The following is a 23,378-nucleotide window of genomic DNA, read 5'->3' on the forward strand; positions in this document are numbered from 1 at the left end:
AAAATAGTAGCATCCGACTCAGCTGATCCATCTATCTTTGCTGGTAAGTTACCTGGTTACGGGGTTTACGTAACAAGTGGGGTTCTCGTCCCGGATTTGAAACCAAACGGGAGGGTCAGTGAATCGGGCTGTAAGTCCAAACTTAAATCTGGTTACGCAGGTAGCCAGACGGGAAACCAGCAAAGATGGATGTGGGTGAATTTATGAGAGACCCGACGGTAGAGGCGCTAGGGAAGGCTACAAAATCAGACTTGGTAAATTTGGCGCAGGCGTTAGACCTCACAGCGGTGAAGCCAGCAATGAAAAAGCAGGAAGTGCGAAGGGTCATACACCAGCATTACGTTGGGAAAAAGGTGTTTGCAGCTGAGGATTTGGAAAATATCCCCGAAAAGAGATTAGCGAGTGGGACAGATCAGGTAGAGTTGGAGAAAGCAAGGCTGGACCATGAGCTTAAAGTAAAGCAGCTAGACGCAGAAGCAGCTGAAAAAGCTGCGGAGAGAGCTGAGAGGGAAAAAGATGCCGAGAGAGCTGCGAAGGAAAGGGCTGTGGAAAGAGAGCATGTGTTCAAACTAAAGGAATTAGAGATAAAGCGGGATCGTGAACTCCAGCTAAAGCAGCTAGAAGTAGAAGCAGAAGAGAAAGAGAAACAAAGGAGCCATGAATTGGAGCTGAACAGGCGAAAGCAAGAGCGAAGAGATCAAGGGGAAGAGAGAGAGGAGGGCTTTGATGTTAGCCGGGCGTTGAGGTTGGTCCCCCTCCGTTCGAGGAGACGGATGTTGATAGTTATTTCTTGCTTTTTGAAAAGGTGGCAGTAAATCAGAAGTGGCCCAGAGAGCAGTGGGTGGCGTTGTTACAAAGTGTGTTACGAGGGAAAGCACAGCGGGCATATGCCGCGCTGCCCACAGAAAGGGACGGGAATTATGATCAAGTAAAGGAGGCCATTCTCCGAGGTTACGAGTTAGTACCTGAGGCGTATAGACAAAGGTTCCGAAATTTAAGAAGAGGGTGGAATCAAACATATACCGAGCTAGCCCATGAGAAGGGTGTGCTCTTGGACCGTTGGAGCACAGCTGAAAAGGTGGCCGAGAACTATGGGCGTCTCAGGGAGTTAATTTTGATTGAGGAATTTAAAGGTTGCGTTCCGGAAGAGATCCGAATGTATTTAAATGAGAGGACGAATCAGTCCATCTCAGAGATGGCTAGGGTCGCAGATGAATATGCCCTAACCCACAAGACAAAGTTTTCCTCGCCAAAAAGTTACCCGAGAGACCGTCGGAATGGTAGGGAAAGTCCGCCGGCTGAGGCGGAGATCCCGCCGGGAGCTAGCAGAAAAAGTGAGGATAACAGACAGGAGACCTGGAGATCTCCTGGTTTAACCTGTTTTAATTGTGGGAAGGTGGGTCATATCGCACCAAACTGCTTTGCTCCGAGAAAGGAGCCAGAGAGGGAGAGAGCAGCGATCCCTATCAGGCGTGCAGTGGTAATCAGGAAATTGACAAGAGGGCCCCAGGTAGATGGAGTACCGGAGGGGCGGGAGACATTTAGTTCCGAAGGAACCATGTCTTTGAGGGAAGGGGACCCCCCCATCCCCGTACGAATTTGGAGAGACACGGGGGCGGAACTATCGTTAATTAGCCGTAATGTGTTAAATTTCGGCCCTCGGACGGGGGAGGTTGCCCTGAGAGGTATCGGGAACCAGACCGAGGTCGTGCCTTTGCATAGGGTCTTTCTCGATTGCGAGTTGGTGTCGGGACCTGTGGAGCTAGGAGTCCTGCCGGAGTTACCGGGGGAGGGCGTGGACCTCCTGTTGGGTAATGACCTCGCGGGTGGGAAGATGGGAACCGCCCTGATAGTTGAGGCCCCGCCCATGGAGTCCCCGAGCTATCGCGCATGCGCGGTCACTCGCAGCCTGTCGAGAGCGGCGGCTGGGACAGCGCGCAGTTTGAAATTGGCCCAGACGTTTTTACCGACCCTACACCACGAGGGTTCAGAGGGTGGTAAAACGGAAAGTAGTAAAGTAAAAGGGGGTAAGGGCGAGGAGATAGCTCCCCCCTTAGTGAAGAGAAAGGTCCTAGAGGTAGGAAATAAAGATGAGAAACGGATAAAGCTGTTAAAACGTCCTGAGTTGGACGTGGTTGATCTGTCTGGTTTGGCAGAATTGTTTGGAGAAGTTGAGAGTTCTAAAGATGTTCTCGATGGTCCCGAGAGTGAAATGAGGGCAGTCTTAGAGGAGAAGGGTATCCTTGCTGTGGAGAAGTCAGCTGACATGGCCGAGGAGGTTGTTTCAGCTCGCAGGGTTGCGCCTTCCCCAACAGGGGGCTGCCTGGAGAGTAACTGGAAGGAGGGGGGGACGTTAGAATTTGAAAAAGGTATGGGTGTTGAAAGCCTGGAAGAGGCCAATGTCCCGTTTGAGTGTGTCCAAGATGGGGATGTACATGGTGCTGAACCTAGTCACGGAACTCAAGGGAAAGGGGAATGTGTAGTTCCCAAATTGAATGAAGAAAATTTAAAGGCTGGACTGATATCAAAAGCAACAACCAGGCTACAGAGACAATGGCTTGGTACCACAAAGCCTGTGAATCAATTACAGGTTGAGTTGGAAGGTAAAGGGGCCCCACACGCTATTGTTATTCCAGAGTGTGGTGTGAAAAGGCAGAATTTGAAATGCTGTCTGAACAAAGCGAGATCGCTTGCGGATCTTAAATTGGAAACTAATAGCATGACGGGTCCTGAAGAGAAAAACGACAAATTGCCTAAAATTAAGGAATTGGGTGGTCTAAGTTTGGAACACGCTGATAAAATAACTCCTATGAAAGGAGCGGGCGAAAGCCTATTTCGCCAGGGTGCCCAAGATCGCCAAGAGGGAATTAACCGGAAAAGAGTCGAGGGTTAATGGGGACGCGATTTTTAAAATAGCAGAAGCCGGTTTTAAGGGATTTTGACAAAGTGTGAATAATAAAGACAACATCCATGGAAGCTTGACTGTTAAGTTTGAAAGTAACATAAAAATTTGTATTTTGCAGGAACCTTTGTAGATGTATGTAAGCTAAGATCACACCTCCTTAGTTATGTTGCTGAAGAAAGCAAATAAATAAGGTGGTTATTGAGCTGAAGTTTGATGCTACCAGGCGTTAGTATGGCACATGAGGTTAAGGTATTAAAGAAAAGGGGCACTGTACTTGTTACCTGTTTAGATACTGACTTGAATGTATAACAGTAGTACTCTGTGAAGAGAAAAGCTTGTGTAGTATGTAGATTCAAAAAAAAATCCTGTGTCAACCTGTTTTTAACCGCTGGTTAAAAACCCATTATGGGGGGAGGTGTTATGCCGTTGGCCCCCTCCTTTGTGAAAATCGCAAGAACTCTAGTTAAGGGGGGTCAACTGACCCAAGAGAGAGAGAGACGTGCGGAAGACCACGTTCTCCCAAGAAGCAGAATAAAGGTGACTTTAACTATTGTCTCATGGAGACCACGTGAAAAGCCCTCGGGCAAAGTGGGCTGGTTGAGAGAGAGATCGCAATACCTGCAACTTGATTGACACCTGCGATCCCATGAAGAAGTATAAAGGCGGGTCTGAGGGGAGGACCCTCAGACGCACCCAGCAGACACGAGATCGATTCCCGTGGGAGCGGGACGCCATTTTGAAGGAAGCCACGTGCGTTAGATTCCGAATTTGAATCTGTGGCTAAAACCAACGAAAGACTGCTTTTAAATAACAACGGGGAAGTCTGCTCCCCTGATTCCAAGGATTTGCTCTGCCAAGACGACGGGCAAGTGTGTATCTTTTCTAAGTCGTCTCTCTCTCTCTCTCTCTCTCTCTCTCTCTCTACAACGAGGAAAAGCCGGCAAACTTCTGAGTGACTCTTTATATTTCCGTTGGACTCCGTATTAACCCCTAGACAACTGTAGAGCTTATTTCTGATTGATTATGGTTACACCGGTGTTTTAGATTGAGTTTTGACGACGTGTATGATCTGAATGTTTTGTATTAACCATACGTTTGTGCCCTTGTTGAATAAAACGTTTGAAAATAGTAGCATCCGACTCAGCTGATCCATCTATCTTTGCTGGTAAGTTACCTGGTTACGGGGTTTACGTAACAATGGTTACCTCGCTGAGTACTAAAGATCTGTGTAGACCAACTGACTGGAGTATCTGTGGACATATTCAAACTCTCTTCTGCGGTCTGAGCTTCCCACTCGCTTCAAAAAGGCATCCAGTGTACTGATGTTGAAGAAGAGCATGGTGATCTGCTTTAGTGACTGCTGTCTGTTGGCACCAACCTCCAACTGTGATGAAGTGCCTGAAAGATTGGTTATTGTGCCAATCAGCTCTTGTCTCAAAGATTAACTGGATTGGTTCCAGTTTGCCTACTGACACAACAGGTCAAGATTTCTCTAACAGATGTGGTTTCTCTAACTTTTCACTCTGCTTTGGACCACCTGGACAATAGAATCTCATGTGTCAGGCTGCTGTTCATCAATTACAGCCTGGCAGTCAATACAATGATCCCATCCAATTTCATCATCAAGCTTCAAGACTTTGGCCTCTGAATGTCCACCTGCAGTTGGATACTTGTTTTCCTTGGCAGCAGACCTCAGGCAGTGAGGATTGGGGTAACAGTATCTCCTCCTCGTTGATCATCAACATAGGTGGACCTCAAGGATGCACCTTTGCCACCGTTTCTACTCTCAGTGCACACATTACTATTTGGTTTAGCACAGGTCCAAGGCCATTTTCAAATCCGCTGTCTGCCCTACTGTTGCTGGAGGAATCGCAGGAGGTGATGAGTCAGATTACCAGAATGAGATACAGTTGCAAGAAAAAGTTTGTGAACCCTTTGCAATTACATGGTTTTCACCCTAACAATCATCTATGAGTGTACTGTTCAAAGTATCCTGCCCGGTTGTATCATGGTCTGGCATGGCAATTCGAATGTGCAGAAACGCAAGAAGCTGCAGCGAATAATAGAGTTTGCCAGTCTATGATCCCTCCCTACCATTGTGCACTGCCTCAAGAAGACAACATCAAAGATACCCACCATCCTAGCCATGGAATCTTTTCACAGCTACCATCAGGTTCAAGAACTGCTACTTTCCTTCAGCCATGAACCAACTGGCATAAGCCTAATCACTACAGCTTAGCAATGCTATTAACACTTGGCACTAAAATTTACATTTTTGTTGCGATTTTTGGAAAAAGTAAGGAGAATTTATGTTTAGTTTGTTTTCTAGTGAAGGCAGTGTATACAATGCTTTATGTCTGATGCTGCAGCAAATAAGATTTTCATTGCACCTGTGCACGTATTTGTGCATATGACAATAAACTGGATTTTGAAACTTTGTATCCTTCCTTGCATTCCACTTCTGTTTCTCATCACCTTGCTGCCCCTTGCTGGCCACATCATCCTCATCAACAAGAGAATACCAGTGACATTATCTGTTAATTAATGACAACCAGCTGTAGTTCAAAGGTACATTTAATGTCAGAGAAATGTATACAATATACATCCTGAAGTTCTTTTTCTTTGCAACCATCCATGAAAACAGAGCAGTGCCCCAAAGAATGAATCACCACCACTTTCCTTGAATCGTTACTAACTCCAAACTCTAATCTTCTCAGTGGTGTCTTTGTTTAAGATATCACTATGTGTGCAAATATTTCCACTAACTAAATATTGGGAAGACTCATCACTGGCTCCTGTCACAAATTCTGTTGCCTAGCCACTGAATCTGTCTCTCTCCATTGAATTTTTGTGTTCTTGGGGTCATATTTGACCTTCATGAGTTTTAAACGAAGAATTCACACTATCATATTATTATGCTGGTAAATGTGAGGCAAAAGCAGATGAGAAGATACCTAAGTGGAGAATAAGTGCCACCAAAGATTGGTTAAACTACCGTAGATGTCGGATTATAAGCCGCTACTTTTTTCCCATGCTTTGAACAGCATTGAACACTGCGGCTTTTAATACGGTGCGGCTAATAGATGGTTTTTTTTCATGCCGCCAAAACATTTTACCTCGTAACAGTAGACCAATAAAATTGATGAGTAGTTCACAGAGGTCCAATGAAATTGTACGATAAATCAAGCGCACTTCACAAATTATTGTAAATCAGCCATTTGTACTCACCCTCATCAACATGGAAAACACTCGAAGAAAAGCATATGATGCAGCTTTTAAGTTAAAGGCAATCAATCTGGCGGTTGAAGAAGGAAATCGAGCTGCTGCGCGTAATCTTGGCATACATGAATCGATGGTGAGACGGTGGAGACGCCAGCGCGATGAACTGAATCAATGCAAAAAGACGACAAAAGCTTTCAGAGGTAATCACAGCAGATGGCCCGAACTTGAAAACTTTCTTGAAGACTGGGTTAACACACAGAGAGCAGGCGGCCGCGGTGTTTCCACCGTGCAGATCAGACTGAAGGCTAAAGCAATCGCCACCAAAATGAAAATCGAAGATTTTAGAGGTGGGCCATCGTGGTGTTTTAGATTTATGAGACGAAAAGGCCTGTCCATCAGGGTACGCACGACTCTCTGTCAGCAGCTCCCTCCCGACCATGAGGAAAAACTTGCTAACTTCCGCACATTCACTCAAACAAAGATAGCAGAGAATTCCATCGGGCCAGATGAAATCATAAATATGGATGAAGTACCTTTGACGTTTTACCTGCCTCTCACTCGGACTGTTAATAAAAAAGGTGACTCGTCCATCACACTGAAAACAAGTGGCCATGAGAGAACGCATTTTACTTGTGTTCTGAGCTGCACAGCATCCGGACTAAAGCTTCCACCGATGGTGATTTTTAAGCGGCTGACAATGCCAAAGGAAAAATTCCCAAAAGAAATCATGGTGAAAGTCAATAAGAAAGGTTGGATGATGGAGAGTCTAATGAAGGATTGGCTCAGAGACCGGGGGGATTTTTTCACATAAAAAAAGCGTTGCTCGTTATGGACAGCATGAGGGCTCATATAACAGATTCAGTGAAAGCTGCCATCAAGAGTACAAACTCAATTCCAGCTGTGATTCCTGGGGGCACCACGAAGTATTTGCAGCCACTGGACATCAGCGTGAACCGGGCATTTAAAGTGGCACTACGCATTGAGTGGGAGACTTGGATGACGAGCGGCGAGAAATCCTTTACCAAAACAGGCCACATGCGAAGAGCATCTTTAACTCAAGTCTGCCAGTGGATCCTAAATGCTTGGAGCCATGTCACAATATCCACCATCACCAACGGGTTTCGAAAGGCTCGACTGCTGCGTGATGAAGAGGATCGCGTGCGCTCAAGTGAGAGCGACAACGAAGAGACTGAAGTGAGTGATGAGATCCTGAGGTTGTTCAATTCGGACACTGAAGAAGAGGACTTTGATGGTTTTAGTGCGCAGGAGGAAGATGAAGAAGGCGATCAATAACTTTTCCTGGTAGGCTGCAGTATATATATTTTTTTTAACCAGTCGTTAGGAGATGTTGGAATGTTGTTCATGCACTGTTCAGTAAAAAAGTATACCCAACGTAATTTGTGTGTTACCGATAGGTATGTATTTTAAAAGTAGCCGTGTTACAGGCACGGTTCGAAAAAAAGCATTTGCAATATGTATTTGTTTATGTTACCATACGGATTTAATTAAAAGTTTAAAAAATCCTCACGTGTGTTAGGATTAATTTGGGACTGCCGCTTCAGGTCAGGAATGGCTCACGTGATATTAGACAGCAGTACAAGGGAGGGAGGGAGCGAAACTGAGGATTCCGCTGCACCGAAACTGCTAGCGATTCAGTAAACAAAAAAACAGGAAAACTCGTGAGTGAATGGTATCGGGCCAATAAGGACACAAGTGTCCGATGTTACCAAATAGGTATAACAAAGTTTAGCCTTACCAAATATGTGTAGCGAGGGTTTAGTTTGGGGGAAAAAGGGGTATAAATAAGAGCAGAATGTAAGGGGAAGGCAGAACGCGTTCTGCAATAAAGCCACGCTGCACTATAATCCGGTGTTGGTTGTCTCTCTTCCAAAACGAACACAGGGCAGAATTTGAAGTCCAACACGTGTAATATCTTTCTGTGTAAATATCTCATATTACAACGTGGGACACCTGCGGCCGAAAATCCGGTGCGCCGAAAATCTGGTGCGGCCTGTACAATTAAAAAATTGATTTTATTTCTAAAATTAGAGCCAGCGGCTTTTAATCAGGTGCGCTCTGTAGTCCGGAATCTACGGTAGATGGTTAATTCTGTGCTTGTAATCATTGCCCTCTTTCTGCACTTACCATACTTACAGCTGATTTGAAAGTGAGTTAGTGGCATAATTATGATGTAATGTGCACAAAGGATAAAAGCAGTCTCTGCATTATTGTGACAGTATAATGCCTTTATTTTCCACATGCACAGAAAATCCATGAAGCAATGAACGACTCAAAAGTTAGTCCAAGGGTGCGTGAAATTTTAGAATTAATGAATTCTTATGAGAACATACCACAAAAAAAAGCCAGATTTCAGGTTTGTTTCCTTTATTTTAATTCAATTCCTTACCAGTAATGTAATTATGCTAAGTTATTGGCTGAATAATTGTTACATATTGTATTGTTAGAATTCTTGGTTCTTAATCAGTAAATGGTAATTTAAATTAGTGCATTGGAATTTGTTCAGAATGGTTATATTTGAAAGATGCAAGCCATTTTCTTAACCCTAAAAGAAAAGTTAATAGATTTTCTGTAGTGTTCCCAGTGATTTTATTCATGTAAAAATGTCCTTTTACTATGTAATATGTTCTGTTATTCTGCTGTGCTTAAGAGATTTTGCAGATTAGAATGTGTTCATCCATTTCAGACTGCAGTCAGAAACACCAGGCATTTTAAATGTCTTGCTTCTTTAACATAATGACACTGTTGTAGACTATACATTCTGTTTGTTTTATATCCAATGTATGGAAATGTTGGAAATCTGAAACTAAAATGATCACCCGGTCAGTCATTGTATGTTAAAAGAAATCGTTTTGCAAGTGCCTGCTTTTCACTTCTATAAGCAGGTTTTTTATTATTTTGAGAACCTTCCATAATTAAATTTATCTTCTTATGCTTTTGACTAAGAAGCTACCCATAACTAGTAGGAATTGAAGATTTCAAAAATAATACAACATTTTAGTCGTATATTGCCAATAATCAAAACTTGTGGGTTTTTTTTTGCAGAACTGGATGAAAAATAGTTTGAGGGTCAAAAATGAGACTCTGCAGGAACAAGTGTGGGAGATTTTTGCTGCTGCTATTAGTAAAGTAAGTCACGACAGGTGCAAAAGTAATTTAAACAAACACAGTTGCAGTATAACTTGTACTATTTCTCACACTTGACTAGTTCTAAGACCATAATCATCACAATATGTCAACTGATAGGAGTTCCAAAGTTCAAAGTAAATTTATTATCAAAGTACATATACATCACCATATGCAAACCTGAGATTCATTTTCTTGTGAGCAATCATAGTAAGTACAAGGAACAATAGAGTTGATGAAAGACCACATCTAACAGCTCGGGCAAACAACCAATGTGCAAAAGACAGCAAACTGCAAATACAAAGAGGGAGGAAAAAGAAATAATAGTAATAAATAAATAAGCAATAAACATCAAGAACATGAAATGAAGAGATCTTGAAAAGTTGTGGAAGCAGTCCAGTGATGAAGCAAGTAGAGTTGAGTGAAGTTATCTCCTCTGGTTCAAGAGCCTGATGGTTGAGGGGTAATAACTGTTCCTAAACCTAATGGTGCAAGTCCTGAGGCTCCTGTACCAGCTTCCTGATAGCAGCATTGAGAAGAGAGAATGGCCTGGGTGGTGGGTGTCCTAGATGATAGATGCTGCTTTCCTGTGATAGCACTCTATGTACGGTGGCATGCAAAAGTTTGGGCACCCCTCATCAAAATTTCTGTTACTGTGAATAGTTAAGTGAGTAGAAGATGAACTGATCTCCAAAACTCATAAAGTTAAAGATGAAACATTCTTTTCAACATTTTAAGCAAGATTAGTGTATTATTTTTGTTTTGTACAATTTAGAGTGGGGAAAAAAGGAAAGGAGCACCATGCAAAGGTTTTGATACCCCAAGAGATTTGAGCTCTCAGATAACTTTTACCAAGGTCTCGGACCTTAATTAGCTTGTTAGGGCTATGGCTTGTTCACAATCATCATTAGGAAAGGCCAGGTGATGCAAATTTCAGAGCTTTATAAATACCCTCCGCTAAGCAGCTGCCTAGCACTCTGAAAATTAAAATAAATGATGCCCACAAAGCAGGAGAAGATAGTGTTACGAACCCCGTAACTGGGTCACTTACCAGCAAAGATAGAGAGGTCCGCTGAAATCTGATGGTACTATTTTTAAACGTCTTTATTTATAAAGGGGCACAAAAGTAAGGTTAATACAAACATTCAGATAATATACGTCGTCAATACTCAATCTAAAGCGCGGGTATAGTAATAATCAACAATAAGAAGTAGCTCTATCGTTTGTCTAGGGGTAAAACTATTGTCCGATGGAAATATCAAAGTCTCTGGAGTTCATGCAGGCTTTTAGCCTTTTGGGGACAGCTGGGTTTCATGTGTTGGAGAGAGAGAGAATTTTTGGTGAGAAAATAAACTTGCCAGCCTTTTGGACTCAAATCGTTGAATCGGGAACGTGGGTTCCCCGTTGTCAGTTCGAAGTCCTTTTCGGTGTTATCAGCCACTCGCTCCCCGGGCTAGGGGAAAAACCACACGTGGCTTCCGAATAGCTTCCCGTCATCACGGGATCAATGAGCGATGGTGTCTCCTTCTGGTGCGTCGCTAGGGTACTGCCTCCTGCAGCCCCCTTTTTATCTTGCCTTGCAGAGTTGTAGATGTCAATCAAGGTGGGGTGATACAATCCCCACCCCACATTGCCCGAGGGTGTGCACGCAGCCCTGATCGCTGGCACGTAGCATAGAGTCGCAATCCACACAGGTGTCTCTAAGAACAATGGTCAAAATCCATTGCTTTGTATTTCTGAGGATTCTCTCTCATTTCCTGGGTCCTAGACCCGAATTAATAGCGATCTTGCGATTCTCAGGAAGGAGGGGGCTGGGTTCATAACAATAGAAAAACGTTTTTGGATAGCCGTTTCCTCAGTTCGTAATGTAATTAAGAAATGGCAGTTAACAGGAACGGTGGAGGTCAAGTTGAGCTCTGGAAGACCAAGAAAACTGCTTGTAGGATTGCTAGAAAGGCAAACCAAAACCACCGTTTGACTGCAAAAGACCTTCAGAAAGATTTAGCAGACTCTGGAGACGTAGTGCACTGTTCCACTGTGCAGCGACACCTGCACAAATATGACCTTCATGGAAGAGTCATCAGAAGAAAACCTTTCCTGCATCCTCACCACAAAATTCAGCGTAAGACGTTTGCAAAGGAACTTCTAAACAATCCTGATGCATTTTGGAAATGAGTCCTGTGGACTGATGAAGCTAAAATAGAACTTTTTGGCCACAATGAGCAAAGGTATGTTTGGAGAAAAAAAGGTGCAGAATTTCATGAAAAGAACACCTCTCCAACTGTTAAACACGGGGGTGGATGGATCATGCTTTGGGCTTGTGTTGCAGCTAGTGGCACGGGGAACATTTCACTGGTAGAGGGAAGAATGAGTTCAATTAAATACCAGCAAATTCTGGAAGCAAACATCACACCGTCTGTAAAAAAAAAAGCTGAAGATGAAAAGAGGATGGCTTCTACAACAGGTTAACGATCCTTAACACACCTCAAAATCCACAATGGACTACCTCAAGAGGCGCAAGCTGAAGGTTTTGCCATGGCCTCACAGTCCCCTGACCTAAACATTATCGAAAATCTGTGGATAGACCTCAAAAGAGCAGTGCATGCAAGACGGCCCAAAAATCTCACCAAACTAGAAGCCTTTTGCAAGGAAGAATGGGTGAAAATCCCCCAAACTAGAATTGAAAAACTCTGAGCTGGCTACAGAAAGCGTTTACAAGCTGTGATAGTTGCCAAAGGGGTTGTTACTAAGTATTGACCATGCAAGGTGCCCAAACTTTTGCCCTTTTCCTTTTTTGTTATTTTGAAACTGTAAAAGATGGAAATAAAAAAGTAATCTTGCTTGAAATATTAAAGAAATGTGTCATCTTTTATGCCTTTTGGAAATGAGGTAATCTTTTACTCACTTAGTTATTCACAGTAACAGAAATTTTGAGCAGGGGTGCCCAAACTTTTGCATGCCACTGTAGTTGTGCTCAATGGTGGGAATGGACCCAGGACAGACCCTCTGAAATGGTAGCACTGAGGAATTTTAAAGTTGATGACCCTTTCCATTTCTGATCTCCTAATGAGAACTGGCTTGGACCTCTGGTTTCCTCCACTTGAGGTCAATAATTGGCTCCTTGGTCTTGCGGATATTGAGTAAAAGGTTGTTGTTGTGGCACCACTCAGCCAGATTTTCAGTCTCCCTCCTATATGCTGATTCATCGCCACTTTTGATGGGCATTGGAGCTGTGCTTAGCCTCACAGTCACAAGTATAAAACGAGTAGAACAGGGGGCTAAGCACACAGCCTTGTGGTGCACCTGTGCTGAGGGAGGTGGTGTTGCCCAGCTGAACTGACTGAGCAAGGGAGGAAATTGAGGAACCAGTTGCACAAGGAGGTATTGAGGCCTAGGACTTGAAGCTGATGATTTATTTTGAGGGGATATAGTATTGAATGCCAAGTTGTATTCATTGAAGAGCATTCTGATGTGTGCAGCTTCCCTGTCCAGAAGTTCCAGGGTTGAGTGAAGAGCCAATGAAATGGTATCTACTGTAGACCTGTTGTGATTGTAAGCAAATTGGAGTGGATCCAAGTCACTTCTCAGGAAGGAGTTGAAATGTTTCATCACCAACTTCTCAAAGCACTTTGGATATAAGTGCTACTGGATGATAGTCATTGAGACAGGTTACCATGTTCTTCTTGGGCACCAGAAAATTGATGCCTGTCTGAAGCAGGTGGGTACGTCAGACTGCCAAAGCAAGAGGTTAAAGATATCAGTGAACTCTCCAGCCTGTTGATCAGCACAGGTTGTTAGTATTCTGCCGGGTACCCAGTCTGAGCTGGATGCTTTCTGGGGGTTCACTCTGCTGAAGCATGCTCTCACATTGGCCTTGGACTTGAGATCGCTGTAAAATCACAGTGCCACTGGGAGCTATAGGAGTTCATGAATGTGCCTCCATGTTTTGGTCAAAGTGAGCATAAAAGGCATTGAGCTTATCTGGGAGCAAAGCCTTGTTGTCACCTATGCCGCTTGGTTTCACTTCATAGGAGGGGACAGCAATCAAGCCGTGCCACAGCTGTTGAGCCTCCTTCAATGATTCAAGTTTGGTCCAGAATTGCCACTTCACACATGAAATGGCTTTCCGGAGATCATATCTGAACCTCTTGTAATTAACTTAGTTGCCAAACCTGAGAATGCCAGTGATTTGGCCCTCAGCAGATTGTGTGGATCTCATGGTTCATGGATCATAGCCACTCCTCAGCCTTCCGCAACTATCTCTTTGTTGTCTTATCTCTAGAGCCTTGCTCTTTAGTCTCTGCCTTTATGTAGGTAGGAGGAGGACAACTAACTGATCAGGTTTCCCAAAATGTGGTCTCAGCGTGGAACTGTAAGCGTTCCTCATTGTAGTATAACATGGTCGAGTGTGTGGAGACCCCTGGTGCTGCGGGTGATACGTTGATGATAATTGGGCTGAGATTTCTTAAAGCAGCCTAATAGAAGTCCCTGACAGTGATTTGAAAGGCCTCAGGGTAGGCTGTTCCCTCTTTGCTCATCAGAGCACTCATTACATCGAGTGCTTGCTTAACATTTGCCTTTGGTGGTATGTAAACTGCTGTAAAGATCACGGAGGAGAACTGTTGGTAAGTAGAACGGTGGCACTTAATCATCAGATATTCCAGGTCGGGGGAACAAGAGTGTGACAAGACAGCTGTGTTTGAGCTCCACAAAGAGTTTGACTTGAAACACAAACTCCCACCTTTTGCCTTCTCTGAATCAGAAGTCCTATCTTTGGGTCTTACTAATATATCTGACATGTCTGGAGTGAGCCATGTCTCCATGAAATAGACAACAGAGCAATGCCTCATTTTCCTCCAATATGGCAATTTTGCCTTTAGGTCTTCAACCTTGTTCTCCATTGATTACATTTGCTAACAGGATGCTGGGTAGAAGTTGTTTCAAATCCAACAATTCCAATGAACTGTTACAGTTTTTGAGCCTAGATGTAATATTCATCTATACGATAAAATTAATTAACGAGTTTATTTCCTTTGTTGGACTGTAAGCAGCTTTCAGGTCAGGAAAACAATTTGGCTCTCCTGTCCTAGTTTAGCAAGTGTAATTTCAGACATTATCTTCTGAATAGCTTTAAAAGAAGAATGAAACAATATATTTATTTCCCCTGAAGAAAACTATGCTGACTTTGGCTTATTTGATCCAAGTACCCCGAAACTTATCCTTAATAGCGGACTCCAACATCTCTCAGCTAGCTGGCCTATAATTTAATTTCTTCTACATCCCTCCATTCTTAAAAAGTTGAGTGACATTTGCAATTTTCTATTTTTCTGGAACACTTTCCAGAATCTAGTGATGTTTGAAATGCCTCCACAATCTCTTCAGCTACCACTTTCAGAACCATGGGGTGTAGTCCATCTGGTCCTGGTGACCTACCATCTGGTCCTACCTTCAAACCTTTAGCTAAAATAAAATAAAGAGGGAGAGGATAAGAATGGTAGGATTACTTTGGGAATGCTTTCCACCCTTGTTGGCAGTTTTTGGTGAGTTAAAAGGGATGAGGCAGTAAATTTCAAAGTGGCTTGAGGGCTAAAATGGTGGCACTTATAGAAACAGTATGGAATGAAGTGCTTTTGGGATAAACTGCATGTAGGCAAGGAAGTTAAACTGACCACAAGTAGATTGCATCTTGATGCATTATTTCATTGGAGAAACCAGGAAGCTTGGCTTAGGTGTTCTGACAGGAATGAAAGAGATCTTCAATTTTGCCACCTGTGAATTGGGAGGAAGTTTTTGCTCATCCAGTCTTAATTTGCAAACAAGAAATTTGAGTCAATAACCTGAAATGTTACTGGAAAAATGTAAGTTTACAAGGGGAGACTAAAGGCATCAGAGAATATTACTCTGAACAAAAGTGCATTGTTTTTTTAAAAGTAGTTCAAGGTCTTATGAATGAAATCATAAAAGAATTTTATACAAGTGGAAACTTGAACTTTTTCCCTAGAGCATGTGGGTGCAGAATTCGCAATTATCAATGAATGCCTAAACTGGTGATGTATAACACACAAGTTTAAGAAATGATATTAACAGCAAGAACTTGGTAACAAGGCTATAAAATCATCACAGAAAATATGTTTATTCAGCAATAACTGATGTAACTTGATATTACGTGATGTATACCATTTTTTTTAAAGGATAAGAATAGTCAGCAACAAAATCAGAAGCACGTTCAGAATGGTAAAGGTCCTTCGGAATCAGTAGAAGCAAACTCAGATCAGGTCTCTGCAGCAGAAAATAATGAGAAGAAGAAAAACAAACGGGAAAGAAAAGAAGAAAGGAAAAAGAAATCCAAAAAACAAACGAAACAGCTAAAGGATGAAAATTGTTTGGATCATAACAAAACAAATCAATTGGAAAAGAAAGAGAAGAAAAAATCTAAAATAAGGCATGATGCAAGTGGAATAGAAGAAAATGGCACAGAGGTACAAGATATGTGGCAGCAGGATGGTGAAAACGTACAGGGCAACGTGAAGTGCAGGAAACGAAAGCATGCCAAATCATCCAGTGAAGGTAGTTAATCAGTTTTTATGATCTTTAATGAAATGTGGATAAGAATGTGAAAACTGTATTGTCCCCTACGTCAGTATTATTTGGTTAATATTTATTTTGTAGTTCTTCTTTCAAAATAACTTGTCACTTGATACTCCTTCTGCAACTCCAGTTCAGACAAAGTAACCGCATAAGAAATGTAAACCAATATTTATGTTGTCTTTCCAAAAGGCTCCTTAAAAATTAAAGCAGGAATTTGGGAGCACACACATGAAATTTGAGGCCAATCTACCTTATTGTGGATATTTTCCTTGCTACACAGGAGTACTAATCAATACAGCACAGGAACAGGCCCCTCAGTAAAGTAAATTTAATATCATCTCATCTGGCTGCACGGGATCTATATCCCTCTATCCCCTCTCTGTTCATCTGCCTGTCTAAATGTCTTTCAAGTGTTATTATTTCTGCTGCACCACTTCCTCTTCAACACATTCCAGGTATCTACCACTTGCCTCAATGTTCCTCTAAACCTCTCACCTCTCTCTTTAGATCTATTTCTGCTATTTTTCTATCCTATCCATGCCTCATAATTTTTTTTATATCAATCAGGTTGCCCTTGCTTGCCTGACACATTAGAGAAAACAAACCCAAGTTTGTCCAACTTTTCCTTGTAGCGAATACACTCCAACCTAGGCAACATCCAGGTGTACTTTTCTAAAGCCTCCACCTCCTTCCTGCAATATGGCAACCAGAACTGCTCTCCAAGTGTGGCCTAATGGAAGTTTCATAAAACTGCAAGTTGACTTCCTTAATTTTTATACTCTGTTCTCTGACCGATCAAAGGCAAGTAGGCCATATGCTGCCTTTATAACTTGGTTTAATTGTGTTGCCACTTTCAGGGAGCTGAGAACTTGCACCCCAAAATCCTTCTGCATATCAGTGCTCCTCAGGGTTCTGTCATTTACTCTGTACTTGCATATGACCTCTCAAAGTGCTGCCCACCTTTATATGTTTAGGCCTTGAGGATTGTAGACATTGTAAGGTGAAAACTTAAGCAAAATTAGGAGGACAAAGAGGGGCCATGAAGTATCACTGGCAAGTAATAAGGAAAATCCTAAGGCAATTTATAAATATATTAAAAACAAGAGGATGTGGGGAAAAGTGTGAGATCCATTAGATGGAATCTTTCTGTGGAACCATAAATAAATTTTTAACTGAATAATTCAGTTAGATATATTTAGACAATAGAATTGTACACCACATTGAGATTAAAAGGGAGTTGTTAGATGTCTTTAAGATCTGAAGAGATCTGTCCCAGGCAAGGAAGGTTCCCTGATGGAGATGCGCTTATCTACTTAGGTGACAGGTAAGGTGCCAGACACTTGCAAGACAGTAAATGTGGTACCCTTAGTCAAAAAGGCCAGCTGGAATAAACCAGACAGTTATATGCCAGTTAGTCTGTTGTTAGTGCTAAGGAAATTAAAGGGTAAAATTGTGAAGGACCGGATTATTCTATATTTGGAAAGACGGGTTGATCAGAGATAGCACAATTTGCCTGTTTAACTAATGCAATGGAGTTTTTTTTGAAGAGGTAGTTAAATATATTAATGATAGCAGTGAGGTTGATGTGGTTTATATTGACTACATTAAGCCTTTGACCAAATGTCCCATGGAAAGCTGGCCCAGAATATTCGAGCTTATGTGATCCAACCCATGTTGCTAAATTGCAGGATAATAGAAAACCCATAGTGATGATGGAAGGTACCTTAAGATTAGAAGTTGTGACCACAGCTTCAGGATCCATTGTTTTATTACGTACGTTAGTGATAGATGTGAATGCAGCAAATATATTCAGTAAATTTATAGATGACAAACATTGCTGGTATTGTTGATAGTGAGGACGGTTGTCTTAAGTTTGAATGATACTGATTAGCTGGTAAGTTGGGCAGGGCAGTGACAGATGGAATTAATGTTAATAAGCATTTTGTGTGTTTTTTTAAGGGACTGGTGTCAAATAAGAGAAGTATACGGACTATCTGGTATAGTCCTTGCGAATATTGTGAAACAACGGGACCTTAGTAAGAATGCCAAAAATCCTTGAAGGTGGCTGCACGGGTAGATAGGGTGAAAAATGCATATGGGATTCTTCCTTCATTAGTTGAGATTTAGAGTATAAGAGCAGGGAGATCACCATGTAGCTTTATAAAACGTTGGCTAATTCACAGCTGGACTATTGTGTGTATTTCTGGTTTACATCACAGGGAGAATATGATTGCATAAGTTTTTTAAAAAAATGCTCAAATAAAAATATGTACTTTGTGTGCAATATTAATTCAATTTACTAATCCTGGATGTCAGTTTTAACTATGCAAAATGTTGCATTCTAATCATGGCCAACTCTAACATATTATTCAAGACTACAAGATTTTTTGACTGATATCTTCTTGTGTATGTCAAACAGGTGAACCCAAATCTAAAGAGAAGAAAGTTAAAATTACAGAAACTGAAGAAGTGGAAGAAAATGAGATAAAGTCAGGTATTTGCAGCTCTTCAACAAATGATGAAATCTGTTCCAGCATGTCACAAATAACATCCATGCCCCAAAAATGGAAGGCAATGACTATCTTCATCAAAGGGGAGTCTACTAACCACTTATCCATGACGTTCACACAGTGATTTCACTGCCACTGCACTGCCAGTTATTGTGTCATTTGCAAATTTACCAATCATGCCAACTGTGTTCTTATACAAATCATTAGTACAAATAACAAACAACAGTTGACCTAGCCCAGATCCCTTTGGCACACCAGTAGTCACCTGAGAATCAGCTCTCTACCACTGACTCATACCACCATGCTAATTGTGTATTCAGTTGGGTAGCTTAGCCTGGATCTGATGTGAAATAACATTCTGGACCAGGCTGTTAAGTGGGACCTTGTGAGAGGCTTTTCTTAAACCCATTTAGACAGTGCTTACCACCCAGCCTTCATCAATCCTCTTTGTCACCTCTTCAAAAAACAATCAAATTTGTGAGACATGATCTCCATCCACAAGTAGCAGCAGGTTGTTTGTTAATGCTGCTGGTGTTTAGGACAGCAATGAAGGTACTCCATCTCTCTCTGTCCTTAGCCATTCAGATGTAGAATTCATTACTGTAGATGGCCATGGAGGCCAGGTCTCTGGATGCATTTAAGGCAGAGGTTGATTGGTTCTTGATTAGTCAGGGCATGAAAGGTTATGGGGAGAAGACAGGAGGTTGGTGTTGACAGGAAAATGGATCAACCATGATGAAATGGTGGAGCAGACTCGATGGGCTGATGGCCTAATTCTGTTCCTATGTCTTAATGGCCTTGTGAGGAAGGATGCTTCATTGCTGTTTCTATAACAGTCAGGTTGTTAGCCCTGAGCTGAAGCCCAAACCTAAAGGATCAGTGGACCCCTCTTAGTCTGGCCTCTACCCTTTGACTTGTTTCTCATGGGTGACCCTACCAAGAGCCAAAGCCCTGATTCCAGCAAGCATAGCATAGCTTTCTGGGTAATTGAGCCTCCAAACTAACAAGGTTGTGGTCTTCTGGGAGGCCATGCACGAGGTATTTTCACTATTCCTAAGCAGTCCTAACTTTTCCAAATGCAGATATATCCTGTCAGTTATAATCTCCTCCAGTAAGTTGTATTGTACTGATGTTGGGCTCAGTGGCCTCGATTTCCTTATCTTGTTCTTGCAGTCACAACATTAGCCACCCTCAGTTTTCTATGTCCTGTCCACTTTATACACTTTCAGAATTTCGAGAAATTCCAAGTAATTAATTATACTAATGAACATAATTCAAAATTTTTCTAAATAATAAACATAACACAACCTTTACTTTGAACTTCAATATATTTACATTGTCAGTGTTTCAAGTTATAACACTGGTACAAATTGTAACAATAACCACAAAGTGGAAGAATCAGAATCAGGTTTGGCATGTGTCATGAAATTTGTTAACTTCGCAGCAGCAGTTCAATGCAATACATAATAGAGAAGAAAGTAAATTACAGTATATGTATATTAGAGATTAAAAATTGTGCAGAAACAAATGATATTGAAAAAGTGAGGTAGTGTTCATGGGTTCAATGTCCATTTAGGAATCGGATGACAGAGGGGAAGAAGCTGTTCCTGAATTTGAAGAACTATCAATTCTTGTCGACATTGTTGGAGCATTTCAAGTTTGTTATGCTGATTGCAAACATGGAATCAGCCTTCTGAATTCAATAAAATGTAAGTGCAGAAATAGGCTAGGAGTTCAAAATTTTGGATGACCTAATGTGGATTAAGACATATCTTTCATCTGGATGTGAAATTGATCTGAACACTGTTTTTAGACAATAAGGCACAAAAAAAAGTTTGAAACATCCAAGATTTTTGTGTTGTTGTGTTTCATTTATACCCTTCACAGCTATTTAATAAAAGTTAGAGAGAACGTTGGTTCCAAGACATCATGTTTCTTCCCTAAACTCCCTAGCTCTATAATCTTCTCTATGGTATATGACCTTAACCATCTCCTTTTGCTCTTAATATGCTTACATGTATGTCAAAATTATATTAACTATAAAAGAAACATCCAGCTGCATGGTAACAAGTTATGTGTATGACAGCATTTCAGTTGCTGTGCAGCTGCATGCATGCAGCCTAGAGGGAACAGTACTTGGAACATATCCATATTACAAAAGAGATGCTGGTGGACTTACAGTGTATAAAAGTGGACAGGACTTTGTACCCTGTCTGCCAAAGCTATCTTATGTCCTCTATTTACTCTTGTGATTTCTCTACATTCTCCCCTAGGGATTTTTTTGAATTAAACTGGTTGTATCTGACATAACCTCATTTTTCCTGCTCAGAGCTTAAATATCCCTTGTCAACCAGGGTTCCTTAATCTTACAAGAACTCATTGGCCCTGAGCTCTTCTGTGTCACTTTTAAAGCATCCTACTTGCCTTTATCTGCAGAGAGCCTTCCCCCAATTAACCTTTGCAAGCTCCTGTTGAATGTACGATATGGTGTCTGCTCACTGATTCTGCAAATTTTGAATGATTACTGTATCAGTGTCGGTGATAATTCAGTCACCTGGATAAAACTTGGCAACTTTGGCACAAGATTTTCTCAGCAATTTTGTGGGTGGTGCCACTCACTAAAATCAGAGCTAATAATTTTTCATAAACTAGATGATACTATATTTGTGAGTTCTGATTTATTTCAGGAAAATTCAACTGGAAGAAAACAATCAAGATGCTTTTACGACAATCTCCAGAGCAAGAAATTTCAATTAAAAAGTTAAGAAAAAAGGTACTTTTGGTCATGGTTTTAAAAATGTAAATATGTACTATGAAATAAAGGTGATAGTGGAGGGTTGCTTTTCAGATTAAAAGCTGCATATACATTAACAATTTAGATGAGAACATTGGTGGAGTGGTGCAGAGTGAAGAAAGTTGTCTCAGATTGCAACAGGACCTTGATCAACCAGGAAAATAAACAAAAGAATGGCAGATGAAGTTAAACTTTGACCAGAGTGATGCATTTTGTGAAGTTAAATGATAGGTGCCTGAGGAATGCTGTCGAACAGAGAGACCAAGGTTACAAGTATGTAGTTCCTTAAAAGTTGTGACAATTAGACAATGGTGAAGAGGCAAATGGTATCCTGGCCGTCTTCATATGAGGCATAAAGTACAAAAGTAGCATATATTGCGTGTAGGTAAATAGATGATACTTTAATGATCCCAAAGGAAATTACAATGTCACAGTAGCGTTACAAGTGCACAGATACACAAATATTAGAAGAGAAGTAAGAATAAATAAAAGTAAGTTATCTTAAACAGTCTAACAGGAGGGGGTCATCACTTCATTGGCTATAGGTTGACTCATAGAGCCTTATGGCTGAGGGTAAGAAAGCTCTTTGGAGCAGTGCAGTTGTCTTAGTCTATTACTAAAAGTGCTTCTCTGTTCAGTCAAGCAGTGCTTGAGCAATACTTTCCAGAATTGCAAGATTTTCCATAGGGTTCTTTGTTCTACTCCAGCCTCCAGTGTGTCCAGTTTGACTCCTAAAACAGAGCCAGCCTTTCTAATCCGTGTATTGAGCCTGTTGGTATCACCCGTATTGATTCCATTGCCCCAGCACACCACCACACAGAAGATTGTACTGGTAACAACAGACTGGTAGAACGTGTCAAGAAGAGGCCTGCGTGCTCCAAAGGACTTCAGTCTCCTCAGGAAGTAGAGGCAATTCTGCCCTTTTTGTACACAGCCTCTGCGTTGGTGCTTCACTCAAGTCTTGCCATCTAGGTACACCGCCAGGTACTTGTAGGTTCTCACCACATCCATGTCCTCATCATCAATGGTAACGGAGCAGTGCAGGCTTGGTCTTCATAAAGTCCATCACCATATCCTTTGTCTTACTGATATTGAGCTGCAAACAATTCGGCTTGCGCCATTCAACAAAGTCCTCCACCAGGGCCCTGTATTCATCCTCCTTCCTCCCTTTATACATCCAGCTAAAGTATACAGGGTAAACAGGAAGGGAGCCAATATTCCTGTTTTCTGTGGGGCTTCAGTTGGGAGACTCTTGTACATGTTAAGCTGTATGGAGCATTGGTGAGATCGTACCTGGAATGTTGTGCATAGTTCTGGTTGCCATGATTAAGCCAGCAAGGGCGCACAAAAGATTGACCAGGATGTTGTTGGGACTGGAGAGCGTGAGTTATGAGATGCTGGTCACTTTTCTTGGAGCAAATGATGCTGAATGGTGGTCTTGTAGTAGTTCAAAAAATAATGAGGGGCATAGGTAAGGTGGATGGGCATGGTCTTTTTGCCAGTATACAGGATTCTAAAACTAGTGTTTGCATGTGTTTAAGGTGATGGAGAACTAATTAATTTTCCACAGTGTGGTGGGTATCTGGATCAAGTTGCTAAGAAGAAACTGTGAGTTGGGTATAATTTCAATGTTATGAAAAATGAACAGGATGAGTTTGAAGGGATATGGAACAAATACAGGCAAGTGGAAGTTACCTTGGACGGCATTGATGGGCTGAAGGATCAGTTTCTCTGATTCTGATGATTTTGAGCACTTCCCCTCTTATATTTTCTTCTGATCCTTTGACAGGTTCTGTCCCAGTACTATGCTGAAATTGGTGAAAGTAACTACAAATCTGAAGCAGAACTCCAAGCAACTTTTATTAAGAAGATAAACTGTAACCCCAAGTTTAAAGTACTGAAGGATAAAGTGAAACTTTTAAATTAATGTCTGGAATGGACTGTTTTACATTATTTAATCAATGATTTAATAAGCAAACAAAACAATGCTATTATGCCTCTAATTGTAATTAATATTTGCTCTTTTCTCGCATATTGGATTAATAATTTTGAAATCAAGAGACCACTGGATATTCATTGTGAAATGAAGATGCTCTACTGTTTAATAAAATTAGCTATTTTTACATTTGACAACTGACCACAGCTTTCTACCAATCTTGAATTTAATGGCCTGATTTTGGAAATGTTAGCATTTTCCACTTAATACTGAAGAAAT

The 23,378-nt window shown here is 41.5% G+C and overlaps 1 protein-coding gene across 3 annotated transcripts in view; it reads left to right on the top strand.

The window, feature by feature from the left end:
• Positions 1-23,296, top strand: part of lyar (Ly1 antibody reactive homolog (mouse)) — a 38,059-nt gene extending 14,763 nt beyond the window's left edge. For 2 of the 3 annotated variants that reach the window (XM_073043116.1, XM_073043117.1), the window contains exons 5-10: positions 8,394-8,501; positions 9,191-9,274; positions 15,463-15,838; positions 18,279-18,353; positions 21,057-21,142; positions 22,953-23,296. In XM_073043116.1, coding sequence (XP_072899217.1) covers positions 8,394-8,501; positions 9,191-9,274; positions 15,463-15,838; positions 18,279-18,353; positions 21,057-21,142; positions 22,953-23,090 — 867 coding nt within the window. In that variant the 3' untranslated portion in view covers positions 23,091-23,296. Of the gene's footprint in view, positions 1-8,393; positions 8,502-9,190; positions 9,275-15,462; positions 15,839-18,278; positions 18,354-19,945; positions 20,079-21,056; positions 21,143-22,952 lie in introns of all 3 variants that reach the window. The other variant, XR_012098666.1, reaches the window with a different exon arrangement.
• The last annotated feature ends 82 nt before the right edge of the window (positions 23,297-23,378 follow it).

This window comes from Hemitrygon akajei, chromosome 4, assembly GCF_048418815.1.
Source record: "Hemitrygon akajei chromosome 4, sHemAka1.3, whole genome shotgun sequence".
Classification (NCBI taxonomy): domain Eukaryota; kingdom Metazoa; phylum Chordata; class Chondrichthyes; order Myliobatiformes; family Dasyatidae; genus Hemitrygon; species Hemitrygon akajei.